The sequence below is a fragment of the Leopardus geoffroyi genome, chromosome B1 (assembly GCF_018350155.1).
Source record: "Leopardus geoffroyi isolate Oge1 chromosome B1, O.geoffroyi_Oge1_pat1.0, whole genome shotgun sequence".
In the NCBI taxonomy this organism is placed as follows: domain Eukaryota; kingdom Metazoa; phylum Chordata; class Mammalia; order Carnivora; family Felidae; genus Leopardus; species Leopardus geoffroyi.
The window spans coordinates 204,848,928-204,871,278 of NC_059327.1; the positions used below are offsets into that span (position 1 = coordinate 204,848,928).

At 64.3% G+C, this 22,351-nt stretch overlaps 3 protein-coding genes across 16 annotated transcripts in view; 2 read left to right on the forward strand and 1 right to left on the reverse strand.

The window, feature by feature from the left end:
• Positions 1-2,923: 2,923 nt before the first annotated feature.
• On the reverse strand, positions 2,924-15,450 carry TACC3 (transforming acidic coiled-coil containing protein 3). Of its 9 annotated transcripts, none has more exons than XM_045474826.1 (16): positions 15,166-15,450; positions 13,102-13,264; positions 12,796-12,938; positions 11,151-12,083; positions 10,088-10,163; positions 9,834-9,939; positions 8,112-8,164; positions 7,707-7,810; positions 7,323-7,410; positions 7,002-7,118; positions 6,307-6,383; positions 6,186-6,229; positions 5,487-5,647; positions 3,707-3,813; positions 3,451-3,571; positions 2,924-3,137 (listed from the first exon to the last, which is right to left on the reverse strand). In XM_045474826.1, exons 1-16 carry the CDS (start codon positions 15,177-15,179, stop codon positions 3,072-3,074), a joined length of 2,373 nt encoding a protein of 790 aa, XP_045330782.1. In that variant the 5' UTR covers positions 15,180-15,450; the 3' UTR covers positions 2,924-3,071. The 9 variants fall into 9 exon arrangements, with proteins under 9 accessions (XP_045330782.1, XP_045330778.1, XP_045330779.1 ...); XM_045474822.1 differs by having other exon boundaries at positions 7,323-7,521; XM_045474823.1 differs by having other exon boundaries at positions 7,323-7,441; positions 7,708-7,810; positions 9,834-9,987.
• Positions 13,256-21,096, forward strand: TMEM129 (transmembrane protein 129, E3 ubiquitin ligase). Of its 3 annotated transcripts, none has more exons than XM_045474832.1 (4): positions 13,256-13,368; positions 18,074-18,548; positions 19,225-19,384; positions 19,521-21,096. In XM_045474832.1, exons 1-4 carry the CDS (start codon positions 13,350-13,352, stop codon positions 19,767-19,769), a joined length of 903 nt encoding a protein of 300 aa, XP_045330788.1. In that variant the 5' UTR covers positions 13,256-13,349; the 3' UTR covers positions 19,770-21,096. The 3 variants fall into 3 exon arrangements, with proteins under 3 accessions (XP_045330788.1, XP_045330789.1, XP_045330787.1); XM_045474831.1 differs by lacking the exon at positions 13,256-13,368 and adding an exon at positions 15,844-16,124; XM_045474833.1 differs by lacking the exons at positions 13,256-13,368; positions 19,521-21,096 and adding an exon at positions 15,801-16,124 and having other exon boundaries at positions 19,155-19,384.
• A 686-nt stretch (positions 21,097-21,782) lies between these two features.
• The window catches only part of LOC123596286 (stem-loop binding protein), a 76,572-nt gene continuing 76,003 nt past the window's right edge, over positions 21,783-22,351 (forward strand). Inside the window, exon 1 of one of the 4 annotated variants that reach the window (XM_045474835.1) lies at positions 21,783-22,234. In XM_045474835.1, the coding sequence (XP_045330791.1) occupies positions 22,176-22,234 (59 nt within the window). In that variant the 5' untranslated portion in view covers positions 21,783-22,175. The remainder of the gene's footprint in view (positions 22,235-22,351) is intronic. The other 3 variants (XM_045474834.1, XM_045474836.1, XM_045474837.1) reach the window with 3 other exon arrangements.

Consider the following 22,351-nt stretch of genomic DNA (forward strand, 5'->3'; position numbering starts at 1 on the left):
GTCCTGGAGGCTGGAGCCAAGAAAAGGTGGCCTGCAGACGGCCGCCTTCTCGCCGTGTCCCCACACGGAGGACAGAGACACCTGTCCCCTCTCCCCCTCTTCCGTGAGGACACTGGCGCCACCTCGGGGCCCCACCCTCATGACCTCATCTAACCTCATCCGCCCCAGAGGCCCCCCTCTTCCACATAGGGGCTTGGGGGACACAAACAGTCAAAGGAGTGGGATTCTAGTGCAGGCTGGGGGGTCCGGGCCACCACAGCAGGGGCTCTCACCTCCGTGCCCCGGGAGGGTGGGGCGGCCCTGCGCCCGGGAGGCGGCCCCGGGGGTGCCCGGTCCACGAGGCCTCTGTGGCTGCTCGGCTGCCTTGCTGACACGACTTCCCTCCTGCTCGGCACCAGGGACTTGGAGGCAGCGCCCCAGGACGGCTCCCCATCTGCCCACGTCCCTGTCCCGGCAGGAGGCCCCCGGGCACCGTGGGTATCACGCGCGGGGAACACAGGGGTGCGGAAGCTCAGCCCCGCCGCTGCGTGCCTGGCCCGGCCGCGTTTCCCCGGGCGAGCCCGGTGCCAGGCCTGCCGGGCCTCGCAGCCCAGAGCGAACTCCGGCTCCAGCATAAACACCCATTCAGCCGCACAAGGCCCCTTTGTCCCGAAGAGAGCTTCCTGGCCCAGGATGCTGCCTGGCGGCCCGTGTCCTCAGCACGGCCAGCTGCCCCAAGTGGCCTTCTCTGGGCAGACTCCCGGCCCGGCTCAGAGAGGCCCCGGCGGGGGTCAGGGCCCCCGCGGCGGTGCGCAGAGCAGCCAGAGAGGCCGGGCGGGCTGCGCCGGCCGAGGCCCTGCCACCACAGACCCCTTCGAGCGGCCCTGAGCCTGCAGAGAGCGACGGGAGCCTCACGGCCACGTGGCCACCCTGCCCCCTCGGCCGCACGTGCTCGTTCGTGGGTGGGTGAGGACACTGAGGAGAAGCAGCTGGTGAGCCTAAAGGCGCTCGCCCCCTGCCATCCCTGTCCCCCGCAGAAGCGTGGTGTCTGCCGCCCGTGCCCTGCCTGGCCTCTTCCCTGCCAATGGCCCTTGGTCCCCGTGGCTCTCAGTAGGCTCTTGAAACTCCTCCTGGGAGGGAGAGAAGAGTGGAGTCCTTGTGCAGGGGAGGGGTGGGATGGGTAAGGATCTCGTGCAGGGGCAGGTGGAGGGGGTGGACAGGGTTAGGGCTGACGGGGGTGGGGGACTGCACGCCGAGAGCAGAAGCCTGGGTCATTCGGGGGAAGGGGCCGGTATGACAAGGGGGGCCCAGCGAGCGGCTTCGGGGCTCAGGTGGGCCCCTGATCCTTGCCCACAGCTCCTGCAACACCCACATCTGCTCTTAAGGAGACGCCTTCCAGGGGCCGAGCCCCCCTCAACTGAGCACTGGGCAGGGCCAGCGAGAGGCTCCCAGACGGACCTGGTCGGGGCCAGAGAAGGTGGCTTTGAAGCAGGCGGTGACGGCCACGGGCAGCCTCCTGCCGGCCAGAGCCCGGAGCAGGTTCTGGAGCACAGGAGACTGCGGAAGGAACCCCCGGCGGCCACAGCCAGGTGAGAGCCCTGGAGCCTGGGGCAGAGTGGCGCCTCGGTCCCTGCCCCCAGCCCGGCCTTCGTCCCAGAGCCGGGCACTTTCCTGCACACACTCTGAGAACAAACATGTCCTCCACGTAAGGGGTCGTGGCCCCTCAGTCACCTCCTACCCCAGGCCTCGGGCCCTGGCCCGGGCAGCAACCTCTGGCGGTGGCTGGCAGGTCACTGCTGCCCGCCCTCAGGTCCGTTCCGGGAAGGGTCCTCGCCAGCCTGAGTCGCAGCTGGGTGCGGGGCACAGAGACGCTCAGAGGCCTTCCGGCCGGGCAGGCCTCGGCCTGGGTCTCTGTGTCAGGACGCCCGCTCGCTGTTCATGAGAGAAAATGCCCCTTCGTGGGCAGTTCCTCCAGGCCTGGGCATGAGCGTCTCCTCGCCTGGGCCCTGTGCCCGCTTGAGGACAGGGCGTTCCGGGCCTGGCACCACCGGCGCCAGCTGGGACCAGGTCACGAGTGTGGGTCCTCAGCCTGCCCAGACCTACCAAGTCAGGTGCCGAGGCGTTGTGCCGCCGGCTGGTTGTGGGGATCGTGGTGTTAGGGACACGGCTCCAGGGCACTCAAGTCACGTATCAGCAGCCCTGGAGACCGGTGTCCGGCCAGCTCTCCGCCCGTCGACGTCCAGGGGCCAGGGTCCCCTGATGCCCCTGCAGGTCCGGCTGCCGCCCGGTTCAGAAAGGCTCCTGGGGGCTGCTTTGAGCCCCACTCTGTGTCCCACCCCGAGAACCCCCCTCTCGGGCCCATCCCGTTACCATGTGGTCAGCGAGCAGGTAGGGGAAGGATGCAGGGAAGGTCCGTGCTCAGGCCAATGTCCGAGGGTCCAGCGGGCCCTCCCCTGGGACAGCCTGGGGGCCGGAGGCGTGAGGGACTCGGACACCGTGGCTTCGCCAGTTACAAAGGTCTGCTCTGGGGGCGGGGGGTGGGGGCGGGGGGTTGTCCAGGAGGCGGCGCTCGCAGAACCGGCCCACGGGGGCCGTGGGCTCCAGCCCAGGAAACCTGTGTTCTAGCAGATGTCTGTCAACTGCACTAGAGTGCCCGTGACCCCTGGCCAGAGTTCCATCCGCAGGGACAGCAGTCTCGCAAGGGACACAGGCTGACCGTCACCCAGGCTGTTGACAGTTTGCTTTTCCACACGAGAACCTTCGTCCGTTTGGGTTCTGACCTGTGGTCGCGAGGTGGACACTCAGTCCCCCGTGGGGACCATGGGAACCGAGTGGCCACGTGGAGGAGAAGGCAGGGTCGCGGGCGCCGCAGTGCCGGGTGGGGTCAGCCTCCAGCCGAAGCCAGAAACCTGCAATGTCATCAAAACCAGAACAACCCCAACACTTGAACTGAAGGGAAACTTTATTAGTCTTCTTGTTAAAGCAATCTAATTTAAAAACGAGCTGAAGAAAAAAGAAAGAACACGACACCTTCCACAGACAGACAGACAGACAGACAGACGGGGCAGGGGTGCTGGGAAGGGGCCTCCTGGTCAGATCTTCTCCATCTTGGAAATGAGGTCATCACAGATTCGGGTCAGTTCCTCATTTTCCTTAGTCTGAAGGAGAAAAACAAATAAACAGGGGTTTGACTTTTTTAATACAAAGATCTTCGTGTCCACACCTAACGTAGAGCTTGAGCTCGCAACCCAAGATCAAGAGTCACGTGCTCCACTGCCGCTGCCCAAGCCGGCCGGACGGCCCAGATCGCTGGGTTCTACACGATTCCCGGGAGTAGACCCCGGGGCCTAGAACTAGAAGGCCCAGCGCTAGAAGGGACTGGCGACCAGCCCCTGCTGCAGGGCAGGTCCCCAAGCCGGGAGGGTCCCTCCCTTCACGTCCCCCCCGGGGGCCGGGGCCCCGGGTGCTCGCCTTCTGCTCAACTGTCTTCTCCAGTGACTGGACGCGCGTCTGCTCCTTCCTCAGGCTGGCCTGGAAGGCCAAGGCCTCCGCCTGGGCCTTGCTGCGCACCTGGGCGATCTCCTCGTTGGCGCTGGAGACGCAGAGGGCGGGGCTGAGACGGTCAAGGACCGGGGTCCGGGGGAGCTGGAGGGTCTCCCTCCCCAGGCTGGCCGGACTTTTCTCCACCCATGCCCAGCCCCGCCGGGCCCCTCCCGCCACCACTCACCGCTGGAGCTTCTCCTCCGCGTGGGCCTTCAGGGCCTGGTACCGCTGGGCCTCCTTTTCAATTCTCGCTATGTAATCCTCCACACATCTCTTCAGCGACTCTTCGTTCTTGAAAGAATGAGCAGACGGGAACCGCTAACTCTGTTGGAGCCCGTCAGGCCTAGCTTTTGGGGGATCCCGGGTCAGGTGTGGATGCGCCCACGACCAAGGGGCTCGGGGGTGTTAACACAATAGCTGTGACAAGGCAGGCTGCGTGGACACAGCAGCAGGCCTCCCCTCCTGGCTTCCGTGGCCGCCCACGGCCCCCCTACCCACCCCCCTCAGCCTGCCCGGCGCGCAGAGCCCACGGGTACGGCCCATCTCTCCGCTGATCACGGGCGGACACCAGGACACGTGGACAGGGCTGTCTACCTAAGGGCCGCGTGGGGACAGCTGTGCGGCCAGTCTTCTGCCTGGTTTCAGGCAACGACAGAACCCACAGATGAGGAGCAGGGGTGTGGCCAGGGGTGCGGTCAGGGGGAAGGCTAGAGGCTGAGGCCCCATGCCCCCGGGGTCCCACGCCGTCCCCTGGCCCCATGTTTAAGAACAGTGTTAGCTCCTAAACCGTCTCCCGGTCGTAGAAGGTTCTCTGCCAGCTCCCTCCATGCAAGGCGTATGGCCCGACGGCTCTCGGGTCCCCCCCTGTGTCAGGCTGCCTTCCTCCCCCCCCGGCCCCCCGCCCTGGGGGCTGCAGTCAGGCCCCCACACCCCCTGTGCTGGTGCTCCACAGCAGCCGGGCTCAGCCGTGTCCCCCAAGTCATGCTCCGCCTTAGTCCTGGGCCCGAACCTCCACCTGGTCCTTTCCCGAGGGCTCTGCTGCAAGGACACTCGTGACTACGGGGATCAGGCGCCGTCGGCCTGTGGCAGTGCCTACCTGAGGGCACTGCGGGGGTGGACAGGCCTGGAGGGGAGGAGGCAGGTGGGGGGGTGGGGGTACCGGCCCGGGTGGCCTCCCCCACCACAGCGGAGAGGTGCAGGCACACCCCACCCGGGTCCCTCACCTGCCACCTTGTGGGTCTGTTTCTATGGACGGTGACCCTGGCTCAGGTGTTCCAGTCTCCTGTGCTAACCATCTAGTCAGCTATCTTTCAAGGAGTTTCAAGCTTTAAGGACTTTCTTCTGCACAGCAGGAACACCACCAGCTGCCCCAGAGTCATGGTGAGACAGGGCGAGCTCGGCCTGGTCCCCGTCCTCCAGGGCCCTTCAAGTCCCCACTCCTGACGGCAACAGGCCCTGCCTTTCAGCTCTCTGTGTGGCTGGCTCCCTCCTGCCCAGCAGGTGGCACCTTCCAGGCCCCGTCCGGCCCTCCTCAGGGGCCTCAGGCTACCGCTCCCACCCCCGGCACAGGCCGGTCCCAGCATCTCGCAGTCACCGGGCCGTCCCTCTACCACGCGTGAGCCTCCCTCTGCCCTCCTGCAGGCCCACCGTGCCCAACGGGCCAGGCCCGCCTCCAGAAGGCAGCCGCCTGCTCCTTGGGGCCCATGGGGCTCTGCCTCCAGTCTGGGCCCCTCGGCGCCCCTGCTCACGTGCCCGCACGTCCCTAGGCACACGGCAGACTCCCCACACCTGGGCCCAGCGGCGAGGAAAGACACAGCCCGGCGCCCAGCTGAGGTATCTTCGTGGAGAGACCGCAGCTTCCTGGACAAGGTCAGGACACAGGACGGGCCTGGTCGGGGGCTGACCACAGCCCCCCCGGGACCCTCTGGGGGAGGACAGGCACGTGCCTGCTCGCCGCCACCTACCGTGCGGTACCCCTCGATCACCTCCTTCTGTTTCTCGAACCGCTTGAACAGGTCAGAGAAAGACTTTTCCATGGAGCTCAGGTCTGCAGTCAGCTGCTCTTTCTCCTTCAGAATCTTCTGGATCTCAGCTTTTGCGAGTTCCTTCTGTTTCTGAGCCTCCTCTTGAGAAAAGAGGAAGGGGCACTGGGGATCAGAGGAGCACAGGCGAGGGCAAGCAGGGGTGGAGGGGTGGAGGGGTGGAGAGGCGGGCGAGCCCACCCATGGTCCCACTAGTGACTGGGCGACAGGGCCCCTCTCTGGGGTGACCTTCCAGAGCAGGGCCTGGGGGGGGCACAAGCGCCCGGGAACAGCCATTGCCTCCACAGCAGCCGCGGGTCAGGCGACAGGAACTTAGGGCCCCACGGAGCCTGCAGCCACCGGTCTGTCCCCACTGTCCCCACTGCCGGGGAGGGCGGGGGGGGGGGGGGCTCCACGGGGCTCAAGACTCTGCCCCGGGTGAAGACTGGTGCCCCCTCCGAGCCCCGCCTGACACACAGCCCCCTAGGGGTGCAGGGGCAGACCGCAGAGACAGCACCCAGGGCGGCGTGCTGCCCTGATGCCTGCAGGGGCCCCAGGTACCTGCCCAGAGTCTGGCCCGTTTTGGGGCTGACCAGCACCAGGCCCGCGGTACTGCCGGGGCTGCAAGGTGCCAGCACTCACCCATCGCCTGGTACACGATCCCCTCGAACCCGTCCATTATCTTCCTGCGGGGAGAACAGACGCGCCTGTGGCGGCCCGCAGCGGGTACCCCGAGCTGCGCGGAGCCGGCCACGGGCCTTACCCCATTTCCAGGTTTTTCGCGTGGAGCGTCTCACACCTGCTCCTGAGCAGCACGTTCTCCTGTTGTGTGGCTTCCACCTGCACAGACCACACGGCAGGTGGTGAGGGGTGAGGGGGGAGGGGTGAGGGGGGAGGGGGGGTGGAGAGCCCTGCAGGGGCGAGGCCAGCTGGTAGCCAGGGAGAGCACAAGTCCCCTGGGGGCATTGTCTGTCAGAGACGGGCAGGTCCCCCTTGGTGGGCAGGCACATAGCAGGGGTCCCCGCGGCCCCCGGGAAGTATGCCTGTTTGTGGGGGATGCCTCCCACTATAGGCGAGACTGAGAGAGCAGCCAGAAGGGACGGGGCCAGCTCCGAGCAGGGCCAGGGGGCCAGAGGACTGGACAGGACGCTGCTGCTGGCAGACGATGTCCCCATCTGGGCCCCGCACGCAGGCCTCCCAGCAGAGGCCTGGCTAAACACTGCCCAGGGGACGGTGGGGGCAGCGAGGGGACTCGGGGGCTCAAGGTCCAGCGGTCCTGCTTTACGACCCCTGGGGTGGCTCAAAGCAGTGCCCTCGGAGGACACCCGAGACCCTCCGTGTGCGAACAGGTGCTCTGTGAGATGCCACGTAGGAACACGGGAGCCCCAGCAAGCCGACACCCACGACCCTCCCTGCAGCCGCACGAGGGGAGCCGGCCGCCCCACGCCTCGTCCTCACCGCTGCGTCCATGTCCTTCTGGCTATACTGTGGCACCTCCACGATGGAGCCCACGATGGGGCCTGTGGGCAGCAGGGGACCCCCAGGCCCGAAGATGCACGGAGGGGCGTCCAGCACCTGCGGGGGTGGGGAGAGGGGACACGGCAGCTGGGCCACATGCTCTGACACGCACCCCCAGCTCTACCCTGCCATCGGGGGAGAGGCCCGCAGAGGCCGGGGGCCTCTGGTGCCGCACGGCGGCCAAGGGGCCCTCACCGCCCCCTCCCCACCCCCCCAGCATGAAGTCAGGCCCCCGACAAGACGCATTCGTGCGTCACTTACGGCAGCGCCCGGGGCTCCTAGGAAGTCCAAGTCCAGCAGCTTCGCCTCGGGCAGGCTTCCCGAGGACGGCGCAGCCACGTCCTGTGTGCTGAGACCCCACAAGGGAAGGTAATCGCACCGGTTTCCCCCAAAGCCCAGAGAAGAACCGTCCTCGGGTTCGTGGGTCGCACGGCCTGTTGCAAGTGCTCGGGCTCGGCCTCTTGACGGGCACGGGGACGCGGGCACCGCACAGACACGGGGCGGAGAGGGCGCCTCGTGAGCAAGGCCCCCCGGCCGTCCCGCCCGCACCTGGCGGCTCCCGAGGCCGAGCCACAGCGTCCCCACTCGGTCCGGAAACCTCCCCTGCTGCACGGAGCCCACGGCCACGGTGGGGGGCGGGGCTACCTGCTGGTGTCCGGGGCCGCGGGCACCGGTCTCGGAGGGCTGTCCTTCAGGAGCGGGTCAAACTTGAGGTACAGGGACTGTTTCCTCAGGGCTGACTCCTTAAACTGAAGGGACGGGCACGTCAGCGGGGTCGCAGAGGTCCCCGACAGGGGGACCACGGCACCCCAGGAGCCGCCACCTCCCGGGCGGAGTTCACGTCCACACCGGGGCCCGAGACGGGGCCCCGAGGGGCCGCCGGGAGACCCGCGCGGCCGTCACAACACCGGCCCCGCATCCCGGGAAGGTGCGGAGGCCGCCGGTGCTCGAGCACAAGGACCCGCGTGACCTCGGGGGTGCGACAGTGGCACAGGGCCGCTCCGGGAGAGCCGCGCTCGGGGAGAGGCTGCCGGGGCGCCGGGGACTCACCGAGGAACTCCCGAACTGCTCCAGATAGTCCACGTCGGCCCCCGTGCCTAGAACTGAGAGGCGGCGCGTTGGCGGGGCGGGCCGGCCGGGGCCGTGACCCTCCCCCACCACCCCTGCGGCCGGGAGCGACCACCCTTCACATTGAGGCGGGGTTCCTGGCCTCTAACGGCGCTTGGGGCCACGTCACGCCGTGGGGGCTGTCCTGTGTGCCGCAGGGAGCAGAGTGGCAGCTCTCCAGGCAGGACAACCCGGGGTTCCCAAGGGACCGGACCGCCCAAGTCGGGAACTGCTCTCTAGAGCCACTGTCCAGACTCCTGGAGTTCCTGATGACATCCCCCCATCCTTAAAAAGCCTAAGGGCGCCTCACGCCACACGGATTAACCCACATGAATCGAAAACCCAAACAGAACAACGCGAAAGCCTTGGGAAGCCGGTGGGCAAATCCTCACAGTGCTGGATTTGACCATGGTTTCCTAGACCTCAGGCCAAAAGCACCAATAGCAAAAGAAAAAACAGGTAAATCAGACTTCCAGGTCAACGTTTGTGCTTCAAAGGACCGAGAAAGAAAAGACAACCCCCAGAAAGAACATTCTCCAAGCCCTAGATCTCACGGGAAACGCTTAGCGGGGACAGGTTCGAAACCCTGACTGGGTAACAAACAGGAACACTCCAGGAAGACAACAGAGTACCCGGCAGGCCTTCCACAAAGCCTGTGAGGGGACGTGAAGAGATGCTGGTCGCCAGGGAGGCGCCGAGGTGGCGCCTCCCCGCCCCCAGGACGGTGGGCATCGAAGTCCGAGACGCGCAGGCGCTGACGGGGACCCCCAAGCACCGCGGCTGTACGGTCGCCAAATGGTGCCGCCCCTCTGGAAAGCCACCTGGCGGTGGCCCCGGCACTTTCACACACCGCGACCCCGGACCCGGACCCCTGCCAGGTTTTCGCCCAAGAGAGGCGGAAAGCTGACGTCCACACGAATCCGTGTACGCGGATGTTCGCGGCAGCCTCCTACCAGCCGTCCAGAGCAAACGGCCCACGTGGCCGCCGGCCGTTGAGTGCTTTGCAAGCATGGTCCATCCACACAGTGGAACGATCTCGGCCGTGACAAGGTAGCGCTGACACCCACTACAACGTGGATGAAGCTTGAGAACGTTACGTTCGGTGAAAGGAACCAGACACAAGACCCCGCGTCACGGGACTCCAGGGTCCCTGTGGGGACGCGGACCTGCCCTAGCCGAGCCCGTCCGCGGTTTCGGGACCCCCGTACGGTGAGGACCCTCGATCATCCTGCCACAGACGAGCCCTACGTGCCACTGCCAGTCTTCCCTCTGCCCGGAGGTTAAGCAACCGAAATGGAGACCCCAGCAGGTCGTGTCACGTCTACTAGGGCAACTCGATCCCACCCGCGTTGAAGCTTCAGAGCTTCCGGTCCATCAGCCTGGGTGCTCTGTTCTAACAGCAACTCTGCAACCCTGTGAATCTGCACAGAACCTCCTGCGTGACTCCCGCCTACTCCCCTGAGCCTCCGACCTCCGTTCCTAGAAGTCCTTTCGGTTTGCGGCTGTGCCCCGAGAACGACCACCTTCTGCTCAACCCGACGCCCCTGCGTGGATCACTTAAAGCCCAGGAAGAGAGCTGCCGGGAAGCCGCCGCCAGGCACAGGCACGGACGGAACGGCAGGCCGCCAGCAGGGACAGACCAGTGACCGGGGACAACGTACGTACCCTCAGCGGGGTCTCGGAAGTGCTCCTCGTCCAGGTCCGAGGGGGGCTCCGGCCCGTGCGGAGGAGGGGGTGCCGCTGACGTACTGGCACGGCCTGCGGCTCCCTCCTGGAAGGAGGATGGCTCCGTGGGGGCACCCTGGGGCAGCCGAAGGTCCTGCGCGGGACCCCCGCATCACCCAGTCTTGTCTGGGCACTGTGTCCCACCCGGCCCCCGTATGGACGTGATGACAGCACACACGTGCACGCGGCCCTACCTCGCCCCCTGCGCCTGGGGTCCCTGCCGCGGTCTGCGTCACGGGTACGTCATCTGCCGAGGCCGAAGGCACCTGCCTGAAGAGATGGGGTCAGCCGGGCCTGCACCCCTGTCCCCCCACCAGCCAGGTGCAGGGGTGAGGCCTGCAGCCCGGCCCACCTCAACTGCACAAGAACCACAAACCTCAAAGGACACCCGGGCCAGGAGCTCCAGGGCGGTTTCAACTCAAAAAGCAAACCCCAAGCCTTCATTTTTCACTAGGAAACTGGCAAAACACACCGGAGGGAGGGGAAGTGGGTGCTGGGGCCGGGAGGCCCTCCTGGTGTGGTTCCAATACCGGGCAGGTAGGGTGCACGTGCCAGAGGGGCAGTCCCCGGATGCCCACCAAGGCCGTGTGTACAAGTGTGGGGGCCGGGCACCAGCTAAGCTTCTCTCGGGGACCCAGCACTTGGTGGCCACTCAGCAGCCATCCCCAGAGAGTGCGAGAGAGCATGAAACACCACCCCAAGTGTGGACGGCCACTCCACCGGCTTTGGAAGTAGACAGAACTTGCTAGAAATCTTTCTAGGTTTCCAGGTTCATTACAGATAATGCTCTTAAGAAAGCACAAAGACTTGGGGGGAAAAAAAAGTGCCTGGTTGGCTTTGTCAGTCGAACATCTGACTCTTGACTTCCATTGGGCTCTGCCCTGAGTGTGATGCCTACTTAAGAGTTTCTCTCTGCCCCTCTCCTCCTCTGCTTGTGCACACGCTCTAAAATTAAAAAAATAAAAATAAAAAAAAATTGAAAAAACAAAAAAGTAGCACAAGAGTTGCCCACACCCCTGTGGAGTGGACGGAACGGGCACCGCTGTGCACTCCCCTCTGTGATCTTTCACTAGCCGTCTAAGGTGGCCGTGAGCCCCCTCCTCGGTCTCAGGACCCACGACCGGCAGCCGCCTCGTGCAGCCTATGTATGCTCCGAGGCCCCTCCTCGGGGGCACGTGCAAGTGGCATCTCGGGCCTGGGGTCCTCTGCTGTGCTGAGTGACCACCCACCCCACCGCTACCACCACCAAGTACTCACTGGCTCAGGGGGCGGTGCCCTGTGGCCTCCAGGCCGGCCTGCGGCTGCTTGGTCACAGTCCCCGCGGGCCTGCTCTGGGGGCACTCTGGGGGTAGGGCCTCTCCCCCGCTTTCAAACGGGTTAAAGTTCGGGTCATCCAGCTTGCTCCAATCCAGGTCGTAAGACCCCCGGGGGAGGGGAACGGGCCCCTCACCTGCCTCCTCGGGTGCCTTTTCCTGCCTCGGCTCTGGTATCCTAGAGGGAGGTTTAAGGCTGGGTCCCTTCCCCGCTTTCCCTCTGCCGACGGCATTGGCAGACAAGTCAAATTCTAGCCCTGTGGGCCCGCGCCTCCAAGAGGCAGCCTGCTGGCCGTCGGCTTCTTCCTTCTGAGGACTTGGGGATGTGGCCCCTCCAGCGTTCAGGGGGCCGTCCAGGATGGTGTTCCCAGGACCAGAAGTGTCTTCAGGGCCAGCGGGGGCCTCGCCAGGCAGGTCTTCGAGGGGCCCTTCTCCCCCTGCTCCTTTGAGGAGAGTAGCAGGGGGCAAAGTAGCCCCGGCTGAGGAAGCAGGGACCTGGCTGGAGCTTTCTCTGGCAGCCCCACGAGGACCTTCCGTTCTGTCCTGGAGAGCCATCTGGGAAGGGTCTTCTAGGATTTCTGAGGTGGATAGAATACTTTTCTCGAAGAAACAAGAACAAGCATTTTCCTCCAAGGCTTGCTCAGGGCTCCTAGACGTTTGTCCTAGACATGCCACTTGATTTTCAAGACTTTCTGGCATCTGGGGAGAGCTTGAGGGACCCAGGCTGGCCAGGGGAGCAGAGGTGGGTCCACTGGAATACGGCCCATCTTCAGAGGCTGGTCTCACATCCCCTGGAGGCAGGCTGGCATTGCCCATCAATGGTTTCTGGACAATTCCATTGGTCATTTTGGTGTCAACTTCCTTGGTGAACTGTTGGCTTTTTAGAAACAAACTCAGTTAACGCTAAGGAACCTGCGAGCTTTTTCACTAGATTTTAGTAAGAAAACATGAGCTAAAGACAGGAAAAGAACGTTTAGTCGATCTTCTTCCTGGGATTAACTTTCTCAAGCGTTTCCTCGTCAGTCAACACTGCCGGGCCAACTAGGTCGCACGGGTCTCTGAGAGACGTGGACCAACGAATAGTCACAGCTAAGGCTTCCTGTGCTAGCCCGTCTTCCCTGTCCAGCCGGGACCACTAGCTGCACAGTCAGGGACAGGGCACAGGTGGATCAAGGTTCTTCACTGCAGAGAAAGGCACGGTCGAGAACTCTGGCCGCAGACACAGCAGGGTTTGACAGCGCGAGTGTCCACGCGGACGTGCAAGCAGAGAGGCGACCAGGGGGGTGTGAAACCAGGAAGAAGCCAGAGTGGCCTTCCTTAGAGACGCGATCAGACCTTTCCCGAAAGAAAGGCCCAGGCCGAATGCTGGCGAAGGCACAGGAAGGGAGCAGACACGAAACTTAACCTTATTCTAAGCGTTTCATTGTCTGCTTTTCTACTAACAAATGACTCCCGACGCGAGTGTGCTGGGCACCGCACTGCACACGCTTAGAGAGGAAACCAGGAGGAACTCGACCAGACAGAATTTTCCTGCCGCGTCTGCTGGAGTGGCTGCGAACGGCAGCACACCAAGCAGCACCGACACTTACTTCTCTTTCTGGGCCCAGTTTTGGTGAGAATTTTCCAGCCCAACAGTGTCCTCCAGAGCAAAAGGAGCCTCGGGCTTGCTGCTCATGCCAGGACTCAAGATGCGGTGCGTCTGTGGGTCTCGCAGAGGAGTCTGAAAAGTCACCTGTTGGGGAAGGAGGAGACCCGTTCAACAGCTGGCGTCTTCACCACTCTGCTGGCAGTGCCCCCCCCCCCCCCCACCCACCCTGACGTGCCCAGGAGAACGAGTCCCAGGGTGGCCTAACATGTGACACACGGTAGATGTGACGCAGGCAAAACGTGCTTACTTTCATAGCTTTGACTACGCTCTTGGGTGGCACATTTTCTTTCTGGGACAGACGAAGCACAGATAATCTTCCGGTAGGTTCTGGTGGCGAAAACAGGAACTCACAGTTTTCTGCACTTTTGTCACCAGTGACGTTTTCATCGTTGCAGATCTGCAGACTCATCCTGGCAAAGCAAGCAGTGCGTGTCAGCGTGAGGGCTGTGTAGTCCGGATGAACAGACACGACAACGAGCTAGCCCTGCAAGGCAGATGTCCCCTTCCTGCGCAGGTGGGTCACATCTCAGGCAGCACCTCTTCTGCCAGGCAGTCCTTGTACTGCGTCAGGGGACCTGCCGCCTCCCAAGACAAAGAGCTAGAAGGGCCTTCGGCCTGCAGCGCAAAGAGGAAGAATCGGGTTTTCAAAACAACTTGGGTTTTGTGGGTAAAAGTCAGAAGACGGGTGTGCTGGCCTCTCAGAAACCTGGGTCTCCCCTCAGGCCTCTGCTGAAGGCACCGAGGCCGCAGCACAGCTGGAGAAGGCTGCCAAGCTAGCAGAAAACAGGAAAGCAGAGGGGTGCTGTGACTTCTCTTCCACCACAGGCTGGGAATTGGGGGTACACCAGGGCCAAGGCCCAGAGGAAGAGCGGGACGAGGCAGTGACCAGCAAGGTGAAGAATTACTTGGTAGGGGTTGAGGAGCTTCTACACTGAGACTTGGGAGTCTAGAGACATGCACCAGGGACCTCCACTGAGGCCCAGGGGGCTCTAGAACAGTCCCACTCCGCCCTCCCAGGGTCCTCATGATGGTTACCAGCATCACACTCCCAACCCAGGAGTCACAGGAGGACCTAGCCAAGGGAACACCACAGGTGTTTTGCTGGAGGCTGCAGCTTGAAGAGCAAGGCCAGGGTGGCTGGAACAGAGGGAGCGAAGGTGGCCTGGAAAGAGGCGAGGTCAGGGTAACAAGATGCCCGGGAAGATGTGGGGATGGGGCCGTGTGTGTGGAGGTTGGGGAATGGGCAGGAGGGAAGCGTGGGGTCAGAAGCTCCTGCAGACGGTCAGGGGTGGAATGATAGGCTCTGGCTTGGCCAGCAGGCCCACGAGGCACTTGGGAGTGGGAGAGAAACAGGAGGCAAGGACGACTCAGGTTTTTGGGGAACAACCGGGGAAAGCAAGAAGGGGGCAGGATGGCTGTGGGGTAAATGAGGGAAGGGTCTAGAGGACACCTTTCTGGCATTCTCTCCCCTGAGGAAGGTGGCGAGACCTTGGCGGGGTCTGTCGGGTTTGGCTTCCGCTGACGATGGCGGCCGGGAGCAGAGGCCGCCAGCCCAGACGGCCTTGTGAGCTGAAGCGTGGGGCGGGAAACGGGGGGGCGGAGCTGCGTTGAGCAGGTGGGGAGAATCGGCAATACCGGGAGGGCTGGAGCCTAGGTTTCTGCGGCAGGTGCAGCTGGAGTCAGCCATGGCTCCCAGGTGGGGTGTGGAGAAAGCAGCATGAAGCTGCCCCGCAGAGCCGGGAAGGGCTGGAGATTAGGAGCCCAGTCTCGGACACCACGCAGCGAGCCGGTGGTGTTAAGGGTGGGAGGTGCACATTTGCAAGGCACGCCTACCGGTGGTATTTGAGGCTGGACGAGGTCAGGGGGTGATGGGAGGGGAGGCCAGCGGACCAGGCCGCGAAGGACCCTGACACATGGACCTCCCAGAGGGCGACGAAGGAGCAGGGAGGCACCAGTAGGCAGGAGCCCACCAGGCGTCGGGAAGCGGGGAAGAAGTCAGCCAGCTCCACTCCCGGGCTGTGACCGGAGACCAACAGGACACGCGGGCTGCTAGGGCCCCCGGCAGGAAGGTGCCCCTGCAACGGCGGCCGTAAAAGCCGGCGGGCTGGGCTCAAGGATGAAGGGGTGCCGTGTGGACAGGGGACACGGGAGCCTCCGGAGAAGCCGGAGAGGGAGGAGGTCCTGTCAAGGGCGGGCGTAGCCCTGCTGTCGCGGAGTCGGGAGCCGGGGCGCGGGACCAGGGGAAGAGGCGGGGATGGAGCCCCAAGCCCAGGACCCCGCCGCCGCCGCCGCCGCCGCCGCCGCCGCCTACCTGCCGGCGGCCATACAAAGCCGAAGGAGCGGGAGGCGCCGCCGAGTCCGGAACACCGTCCGCCCGCCGCCGATTCAAATACCGACGGTTGGCGCCCGCGGCCAATCAGCGCGCGGCCGGGGGCGGGACGCACGGGGCGCCGGCGGCTCCACTTCCGGGGGCGGGGCACGCTGGGCGCCGGAAGCCTTCGGAATCGCGGCTCGTCTAGCTTGCGGAAGGGAAGGGTTGCTGGCGGGCGGGGAGGTGACCTGGGCTCGCCGTCGCCCGGGGATCTCGGGTTCGGCTACGGACGCGATTGGGTTCCGCGGAAAGGCCAGGGCATGACAGCCATTGGCCCAAGCCGCAGTTTCCCCAGTTGTAAAATGGGGCTAGCTGAAACACCGCCCCCAAGGCGGGTCGTGGGATAGAGCCAAACCCTCGCGAGGACTGTCGCGGACTCGCGACTTCGGGCTGTGCTGTGCAGGGCGCTGCAACTCCACTTCCCAGAGTGCCCCGCGGTAGACCTGGTGGCGGGACTCCATTCCCCAGGGGGCCCCGCGTCGACGTGGCGTCTTCTAGAGCGTCCCACGCCGATCTGTGGGTGGGGACCCATGGCCCAGAATGCCCCGCGGGCGGGGACACCATCTCCCAGAGCGCCCCGCGCCGGCCGGCGCCCACCTGCCGGCGCCCACCGGCTCGGAGCTGTCGGGTCTGTTTCCCGTCGGGTGCTGCGGGCCTCTCTCCCTGACGGCTTCTTGGCGGCCGCGACAGCGCGATGGACAGCCCGGAGGTCACCTTCACGCTGGCCTACCTGGTGTTCGCCGTGTGCTTCGTGTTCACGCCCACTGAGTTCCACTCAGCCGGGCTCACGGTGCAGAACCTGCTGTCGGGCTGGCTGGGCAGCGAGGACGCCGCCTTTGTATCCTACCACTTGCGCCGCACGTCCGCCACGCTGTTGTGCCACTCGCTGCTGCCGCTCGGTGAGCAGGCCGGACCCTCCCCCAGAGAGCCCCCGGGGCGGGGCGCCGACCTGTGTCCCCCTTGGTGGACAGAAGTGGCCCCTCGGGCTCGCGGCCGAGTTCCGGGATCCCAGAGGTGGCTGGGCCGCGGGATTACCTCCCTGTGGAGAAGAGTCGGGGGAGAGTGAGCGGATCCCCGGGCGCCCCGAGCTGGGGAGAAACGGCTGACCCCGAGAGCCGAGGCTGTGGGCCGGCCGCCCCGTGCGCTCTGAGCCGGGCCTCTCGCGTCCGCTGCTCCCAGGAGTGGAGGGGAAGGTGCTGGCGGCAGCTGGTCGCTTGCAGGTGGCGGAAGTGTAGGCTTAGAATACTAGCGGGGAGCATAGTGATGCTTCGCCCAGCCAGGGCAGGTCGTGAGCTATTACGTGGCGCGGTGAGATTCCAACGGAAGGTGGAAGTGAGAAGGAGGCAGAGATGGGTAACCCCATGGGGGTGTCACGGTGCGAAGGGCTGGGGCAAGATGCTGACACGTTGCCCAGGGGTTGGGCTGGGCGGTGATCCAGGTGCTATCGGGCCTCTCCGAGGCTTGTTTGCCAACTGGTCGGACACCGGGAATGGGCTGGAAAGCCGGTTGCTACCTGTGTGTGGGGGAGTCGTCTGGAGGATACAGAGCAGAAGCAGGTCTGGAAGGGCAGGTGGCTGGCTGGTAGGGGGCCCTGTCTATGGCTCTGTGGCCTCAGGAGTTTCTAGCTGCCAGCAGGGCGCAGCAGCCTGGGCTAGGTGTGGAGAGCCACCTGGAAGGGGCTGGGCTGAGGCCAGGCATGAACAGGAGAGCTGCCTGCCTAATGGGGAAGGTGAGCAGAGGGGAGCCCAGGGCAGGATGGAGACTGGGTCTTCGTGGTGAGCTGGTGGTCTCCATGACCAGCTTGGTCTCTCCACCTGCTGTCAGGGTAACTGTATGGCTTTCCCAGCCCGAGACCCCAGTACCCCTTAGTACCCTCAGATGAGGAAAGTGCAGTTCAGAACTTGGGCTCCCGGGAGGGTCGTGGGTTGGATTTCTGCCCCGGGAACTAAGGACCCCAACAGTTTTCTGGAGTCCCTTTATCTACACCTTTCCTATAACCTGTGAGGAGCTGAGCCGTCACCATGCTGCAGACGGACAGAAACCAGAACTTGGGGAGCTGAGTGACTCATGCAGGTGGAGGAGATGATGCAGCCTGGCCTTGTGGCCAGTCCTGGAGTCTGTCTTTTAGGAACTTGTTTTGAAAAGCTTTGAAACGTTATTGTGTATTACCTGCTGCTACCTAGTAAGTTACCTTAAGTGTAGCAACCTGAGCAACAGCAAACAGGTTACCATTATTTCTGGAACCTTAAGCGTGCCCACACAGGCCTTCACTATTTACTTTGTTTTGACATGCACATTGGCCCGGATCTGGCCTGCAGGGGCCCTGGAGCGTCCCCACGACTTTGTGCTGTGCGCCGTTATTCTTTGCTTACTGTTTGGCACAGGACATCTGTGCTCCGGGATGGGCCATGCTCTGATTTGCCTCCTCAGAAGGGGTGGGGTTGAGAGGCCAAGGTCCCACCCCTGGGGGGGCCAGTGTGCAGCTCTGCCTTGGGGGGGGGGACACAAAATTCTCGTATTCGTTTTGGCATTTTTAGTTTTTCCTATTTCAGTAATTGTGTACTACTTATGTAAAACTGAAGATGTAAATTAAAAATGTTTTTTCCTCGTTTATTTTACCGTTGTCATGGGCAAGGGTTGAACTGGGCCAGCCGTGGAGGCAAGTAAGGCTCGCCTGGCTGTGGGAGCCGACAGGGCAGAGGGCCAGGCCCGGGGCTGGGGATGAGGGGAAGCACCCCTCCCCCCTGGAGGTCCAGGGACAGCACTGTGGCCCTTGGTGGGCACTATGAGGGGAGAACAATGGCTTGGCAGTCCCGATTTTTGCTGAGACCCTCCCCATCCTTTGTAGGGTACTACGTGGGCATGTGCTTTGCAGCTTCAGAAAAGCAACTCTACTCCCCCAGCCAGGCCCCGGAGACCTGGCGGCTCTTCCTCCTGCTGGCAGTGACCCTGCCCACCGTTGCCTGCACCCTGATCTACTACTGGTCCTGGGATCGGTGGGCCTGCCACCCACTGGCCCGCACCCTGGCCCTCTATGCCCTCCCGCAGTCAGGCTGGTGGGCCGTCGCCTCCTCCGTCAACACCGAGTTCCGGCGGATCGACAAGTTTGCCACAGGGGCACCTGGTGCTCGCGTGATCGTGACGGACACGTGGGTGATGAAGGTGACCACATACCGTGTGCACGTGGCTCAGCAGCAGGATGTGCACCTGACCGTGACAGAATCGCAACAGCACGAGCTCTCACCAGACTCCAACCTGCCTGTGCAGCTCCTTACCATCCACGTGGCCAGCACCAGCCCTGCTGTGCAGGCCTTCGACATCCGGTAGGTGTGCCTGTGGCTAGGGTGAAAGTGAGGCTGGTGCAGCCAGAGGCGGCCGGTGCCCGGGTTCCAGTCTGGCGCCTCTCTGGGAGGCCATGGCGGATAGAGCGGGCTCTTCTGGCCACCGCTCCAGCGGGACCCTCCCTCCGGGCGCCTCGCCCTCTCGCGCGGCCACGTATTCTCTGCTTTTTCCATGCACTCTGAGCCGCCTTCCACAGCTCTTTTCGGGGGAGCACGCTGGGGACATTTGGGGGTGGGACAGGACCAAGGCTTGGTGGCTGCCTTGGCTCTGGGGCCCAAGCTGGGGTCTTCCAATCCCATTCAGGCTGCAGCCGGTCTGCTGTCCCTCTCCCGGGACCCACTTTGGGCCTGACCCCGTTGAAGGTCAGGTGTTCTGTTTCGGCTGCAACCCCCCCACCTCGGTCCCTCTTTGCCCTTGGCTGCATCCCTTTGGGGCAGGTGGGTGGTGCTGGTTTTGTGGGCTCTGGCTTCAGGGCTGTCTTTGCTGGCTGGTCTTCATCAGGCAGCTGGGCTGTGTCTGAGCCCCCTGGCGTTCTGGGAGGTCGTGGGTGCCCTGTCACCCTAGAGGCGCCTTGGCATCCCCATTAGGAACGAAGCCCCACCCTGCAGAAGGGCCTTGGTTCGACGGCCCCAGCCCAGCAGTCCCCACCTTGTGCAGGCTGAACTCCACGGAGTATGGCGAGCTGTGTGAGAAACTCCGCGCCCCCATCCGCAGTGCAGCCAACGTGGTCATCCGTCAGAGCCTGGGCGACCTGTTCCTGGAGACATTTGCTTCTCTGGTGGAGGTCAATCCAACCTACTCGGTTCCCAGCAGCCAGGTGAGGGCCGGGCGGGGTAGGTGGACTCCCACAGGCCAGGCTCCCTCGGGGCTGGGGGGCCGGGGGGGAGGGGGTGGGGGTGGCCCCACAAGGCCGCGCGGCCACACTGCTGGTGACCCTCTGGGCCCGCCCACAGGAGCTGGAGGCCTGCATTGGTTGCATGCAGACGCGTGCCAGCGTGAAGCTGGTGAAGACCTGCCAGGAGGCGGACGAGGGCGAGTGCCAGCAGTGTTACTGTCGCCCCATGTGGTGTCTCACCTGCATGGGCAAGTGGTTCGCCAGCCGCCAGGACCCGCAGCGCCCTGACACCTGGCTCGCTAGCCGCGTGCCCTGCCCCACCTGCCGTGCTCGCTTCTGCATCCTGGATGTGTGTGCCGTGCGCTGAGCCGGCCGGCTGGGCGAGGGAGTGGCCTTGGGGACCCCACAGCCACCGTGAGGAGCAGCCAGGCCTGCAGGCCCGTTTGTGTTGTCAGCCAAGGGTTCTTTTTCCGGCACGACGTAGGAGGAGGGTTTTTGTTTAAAAAGGAGGTTTTCTGCTGCAGCTCTGGCAGTGACCGTGGGATAGGGCTTCTGTGCCTCTGCTTCCTTTGCTTTCTGTTTCACCAGGTAGGACAGGTGCTGGACACAGAATTCGGTGCGGTGTGGGGCCTGCTTCTGGAGCATTCTGAGGCCACCTGAGCTATCTTCTGGGAGACCGGGAGTCTGCCCCTGTGGCTCTACCCTGAACCACTTGCCTTAATTTTATGCAGCACACTTGCCTCTTAGTTACGTACCAGACCCAGGTTTATCTAAACTGGCTGCAGTCTGTCCTCCAGGCTCCCATCTCCAAGCTGGCTGCTGGCCTTGTGGTGTAGTGTCTCCTCCGCACCCCACCAGGCTGCTCTGATGATCTGGGGGAGAGTCTGACGGTGCAGAGAGAGGCCTGGGGTGCAAGTCCAGGGCGAGAGCACTGTCTGGGGCTTCCTGGTGGCTGTTCCTGGATGGGGTGGCCCCTACCTGCTCCCTACCTGGGGGAGATCCTGGGCTTCCTGTTAGAGGCTGGGTGAGGGGCTGGCTTCTCTCAACTCCCGCTCTTTAGTTGCTTGCTTGTGGGGTTGCCTATCTCTTGGAGAGGCATGCACCTCCCTGCCTCCTGCTGCCCCCATGAGTCCAGGGAAAGGCTAAGCTTCAGACTCCTGGTTAGAGGGGGCACTGAGCTGAAGACACACAGCGACGTCCTACGTCCAGGCAACAAGCTGGTTGGGACACAGCACAGGGCCAGCCAGTAGGGTCCTCCTGTGTCAGAAAGGGAGGTGTGCCTCTTCCCAGTTTCTGGTGGCACAGTTGAGAGGGCAGTCCCGGGCCCAGCTCTGACAGATGTGGTTGCCGGAGGGGGTCCTCACTTGGAGCCCTCACATTCGTAGTCCTAAGCCTGGCTGTTTTAAGCACGGGTGATGGACCCAGCCGTTGGACTTGCCCAAGGCCACACCGGAACCCCAGGGATTTGGCAGTGGAGGTGGCTCAGTTTTGTGGACCCCCAGGGTACTCTGCAAATGAAGGCTGGCCATCAGAGGGGAGGACAAGCCTAGCCTCAGCCAGCCCAGTTTCCGGTGCTGCCAAAGGAGGGCTAGGTCAGGTTATTTTTATTACAAAAGAAAGTTACTTAGTTTTATAAAGATAAACGTATTGTAGCTAAGCGATACGGTATTTAATAAAATGATAGTCTGAAAACATACCGACTTAAATGGAAATATTTTTTCTTGATGTTCGAACTGGTAACGGGGAGAAGCCAGCTGGGAAGGAGCAGCACTGTGCCCACTTCAACGTACCCATTTTTGCTTAAAATGAGAAGGGAGGCAGGCGCTGTAGGAACCTTACCCTCCGTTTTTCCCGTTGCAGGCCAGGGTCTCAAGAAAGTCCGTTTCCAGGGCTCCCAAGGGGGTGGGCCCAGCAGTTCTGGGCCTGCGGTTCTGGGGAGGGGGTTGTGGCCAGGGCCCTTGGGGTCAGCATGCAGGCACTCTAGATGTAGGGGCCCCCGTGGGAACACTGTGGTGGCCCAAGGGCGTGGGTCCTGGGTGAGGCCGCCAAGCGCAGGGGTCGGGGTCATGGAGGGCCCGTGGAGCACGGAGGGGGGGGGGGGAGGGGGAGGGTCAGAGAGCCGGAGGCGGCGCTGAAAGCGGCGGAAGTAAACTGCGTAGCGGGGAGGACTGACGGGGGCCAGCGGCGCCGGGCAGGTGCGGCGGCCGTGGGCCGAGACCGCAGCGTCAGCGCAGCCTCCTTTTCCGGGTTCCCGTTTCCCGCCAGCGCAGAGACCGCCCCCTCGGGGCCGACCAATCAGAGACCCGCCGCCTGCCCGCAACCCCTCCCCCCAGGAGCGCCCGCGTCGCGCGCGCGCCCCAATCTCCCGCCAAGACCCCCTTCCCCCGCCCGCGGAGGCGCGGCCGCTCCAATTCTAGGAGGGGGGCAACCTTTCTTCGGGCCTCTCCTCGTCCACTCGGACGGCGTCGGTCCGCCGCCTCCCCGAAGGCAACGTCGGGGCTGCGGGCCGGCGGCGCCCCGCCCAGGGTCGGTCAGCCCGCGGAGCGGGTTCTGCCGTCTGGACTCCCCCGCCCGCCCGGGCCCGATGGTCTCGCCCGACGCGGCGCGCGCGGGAGCTCGGAGGGGCGGGGCCGCCGGCGCTTAAAGGCGGTTGGGGGCGGGGCGCGCGCGCAGAGCTTGTCAGCGCCGGCGCGTGAACGGTCTCGGCTGCCGGCCCCCGACCCCCGCCCGAGGACGCAGCCCGGCGCCACAGCACCCCGCCGCTGCGCTCGCTATGGCCTGCCGGCCGCGAAGCCCCTCCGGCTGCGGGAGCCGCCGCGACGGCGACGCCAGGTGAGGCGGGCCGCGCGTCCCGGGGCGTTCCGGGCGGGCCGGGCCGGGGCGGGGGGCGGCGGGCGGGCGGCGGGGGGCTCGCGGCCGCTCCCACCGCCCCCCCCACCCCCACCGACG

Bases quoted from the DNA above. Each gene is read 5' to 3' on its own strand.
- TMEM129 (XM_045474831.1), top strand. From the start codon at position 15,920: ATGGACAGCCCGGAGGTCACCTTCACGCTGGCCTACCTGGTGTTCGCC. The intron at 16,125-18,073 runs GTGAGCAGGCCG...CATCCTTTGTAG, and splicing joins CCACTCGCTGCTGCCGCTCG to GGTACTACGTGGGCATGTGC. The intron at 19,385-19,520 runs GTGAGGGCCGGG...GCCCGCCCACAG, and splicing joins ACTCGGTTCCCAGCAGCCAG to GAGCTGGAGGCCTGCATTGG.
- TACC3 (XM_045474821.1), bottom strand. The intron at 6,384-7,001 runs GTGAGGACGAGG...TGGTCTGTGCAG, and splicing joins AGAAGGACATGGACGCAGCG to GTGGAAGCCACACAACAGGA. The intron at 3,572-3,706 runs GTGAGTGGTGGC...CTGCGTCTCCAG, and splicing joins GCGGAGGAGAAGCTCCAGCG to CGCCAACGAGGAGATCGCCC.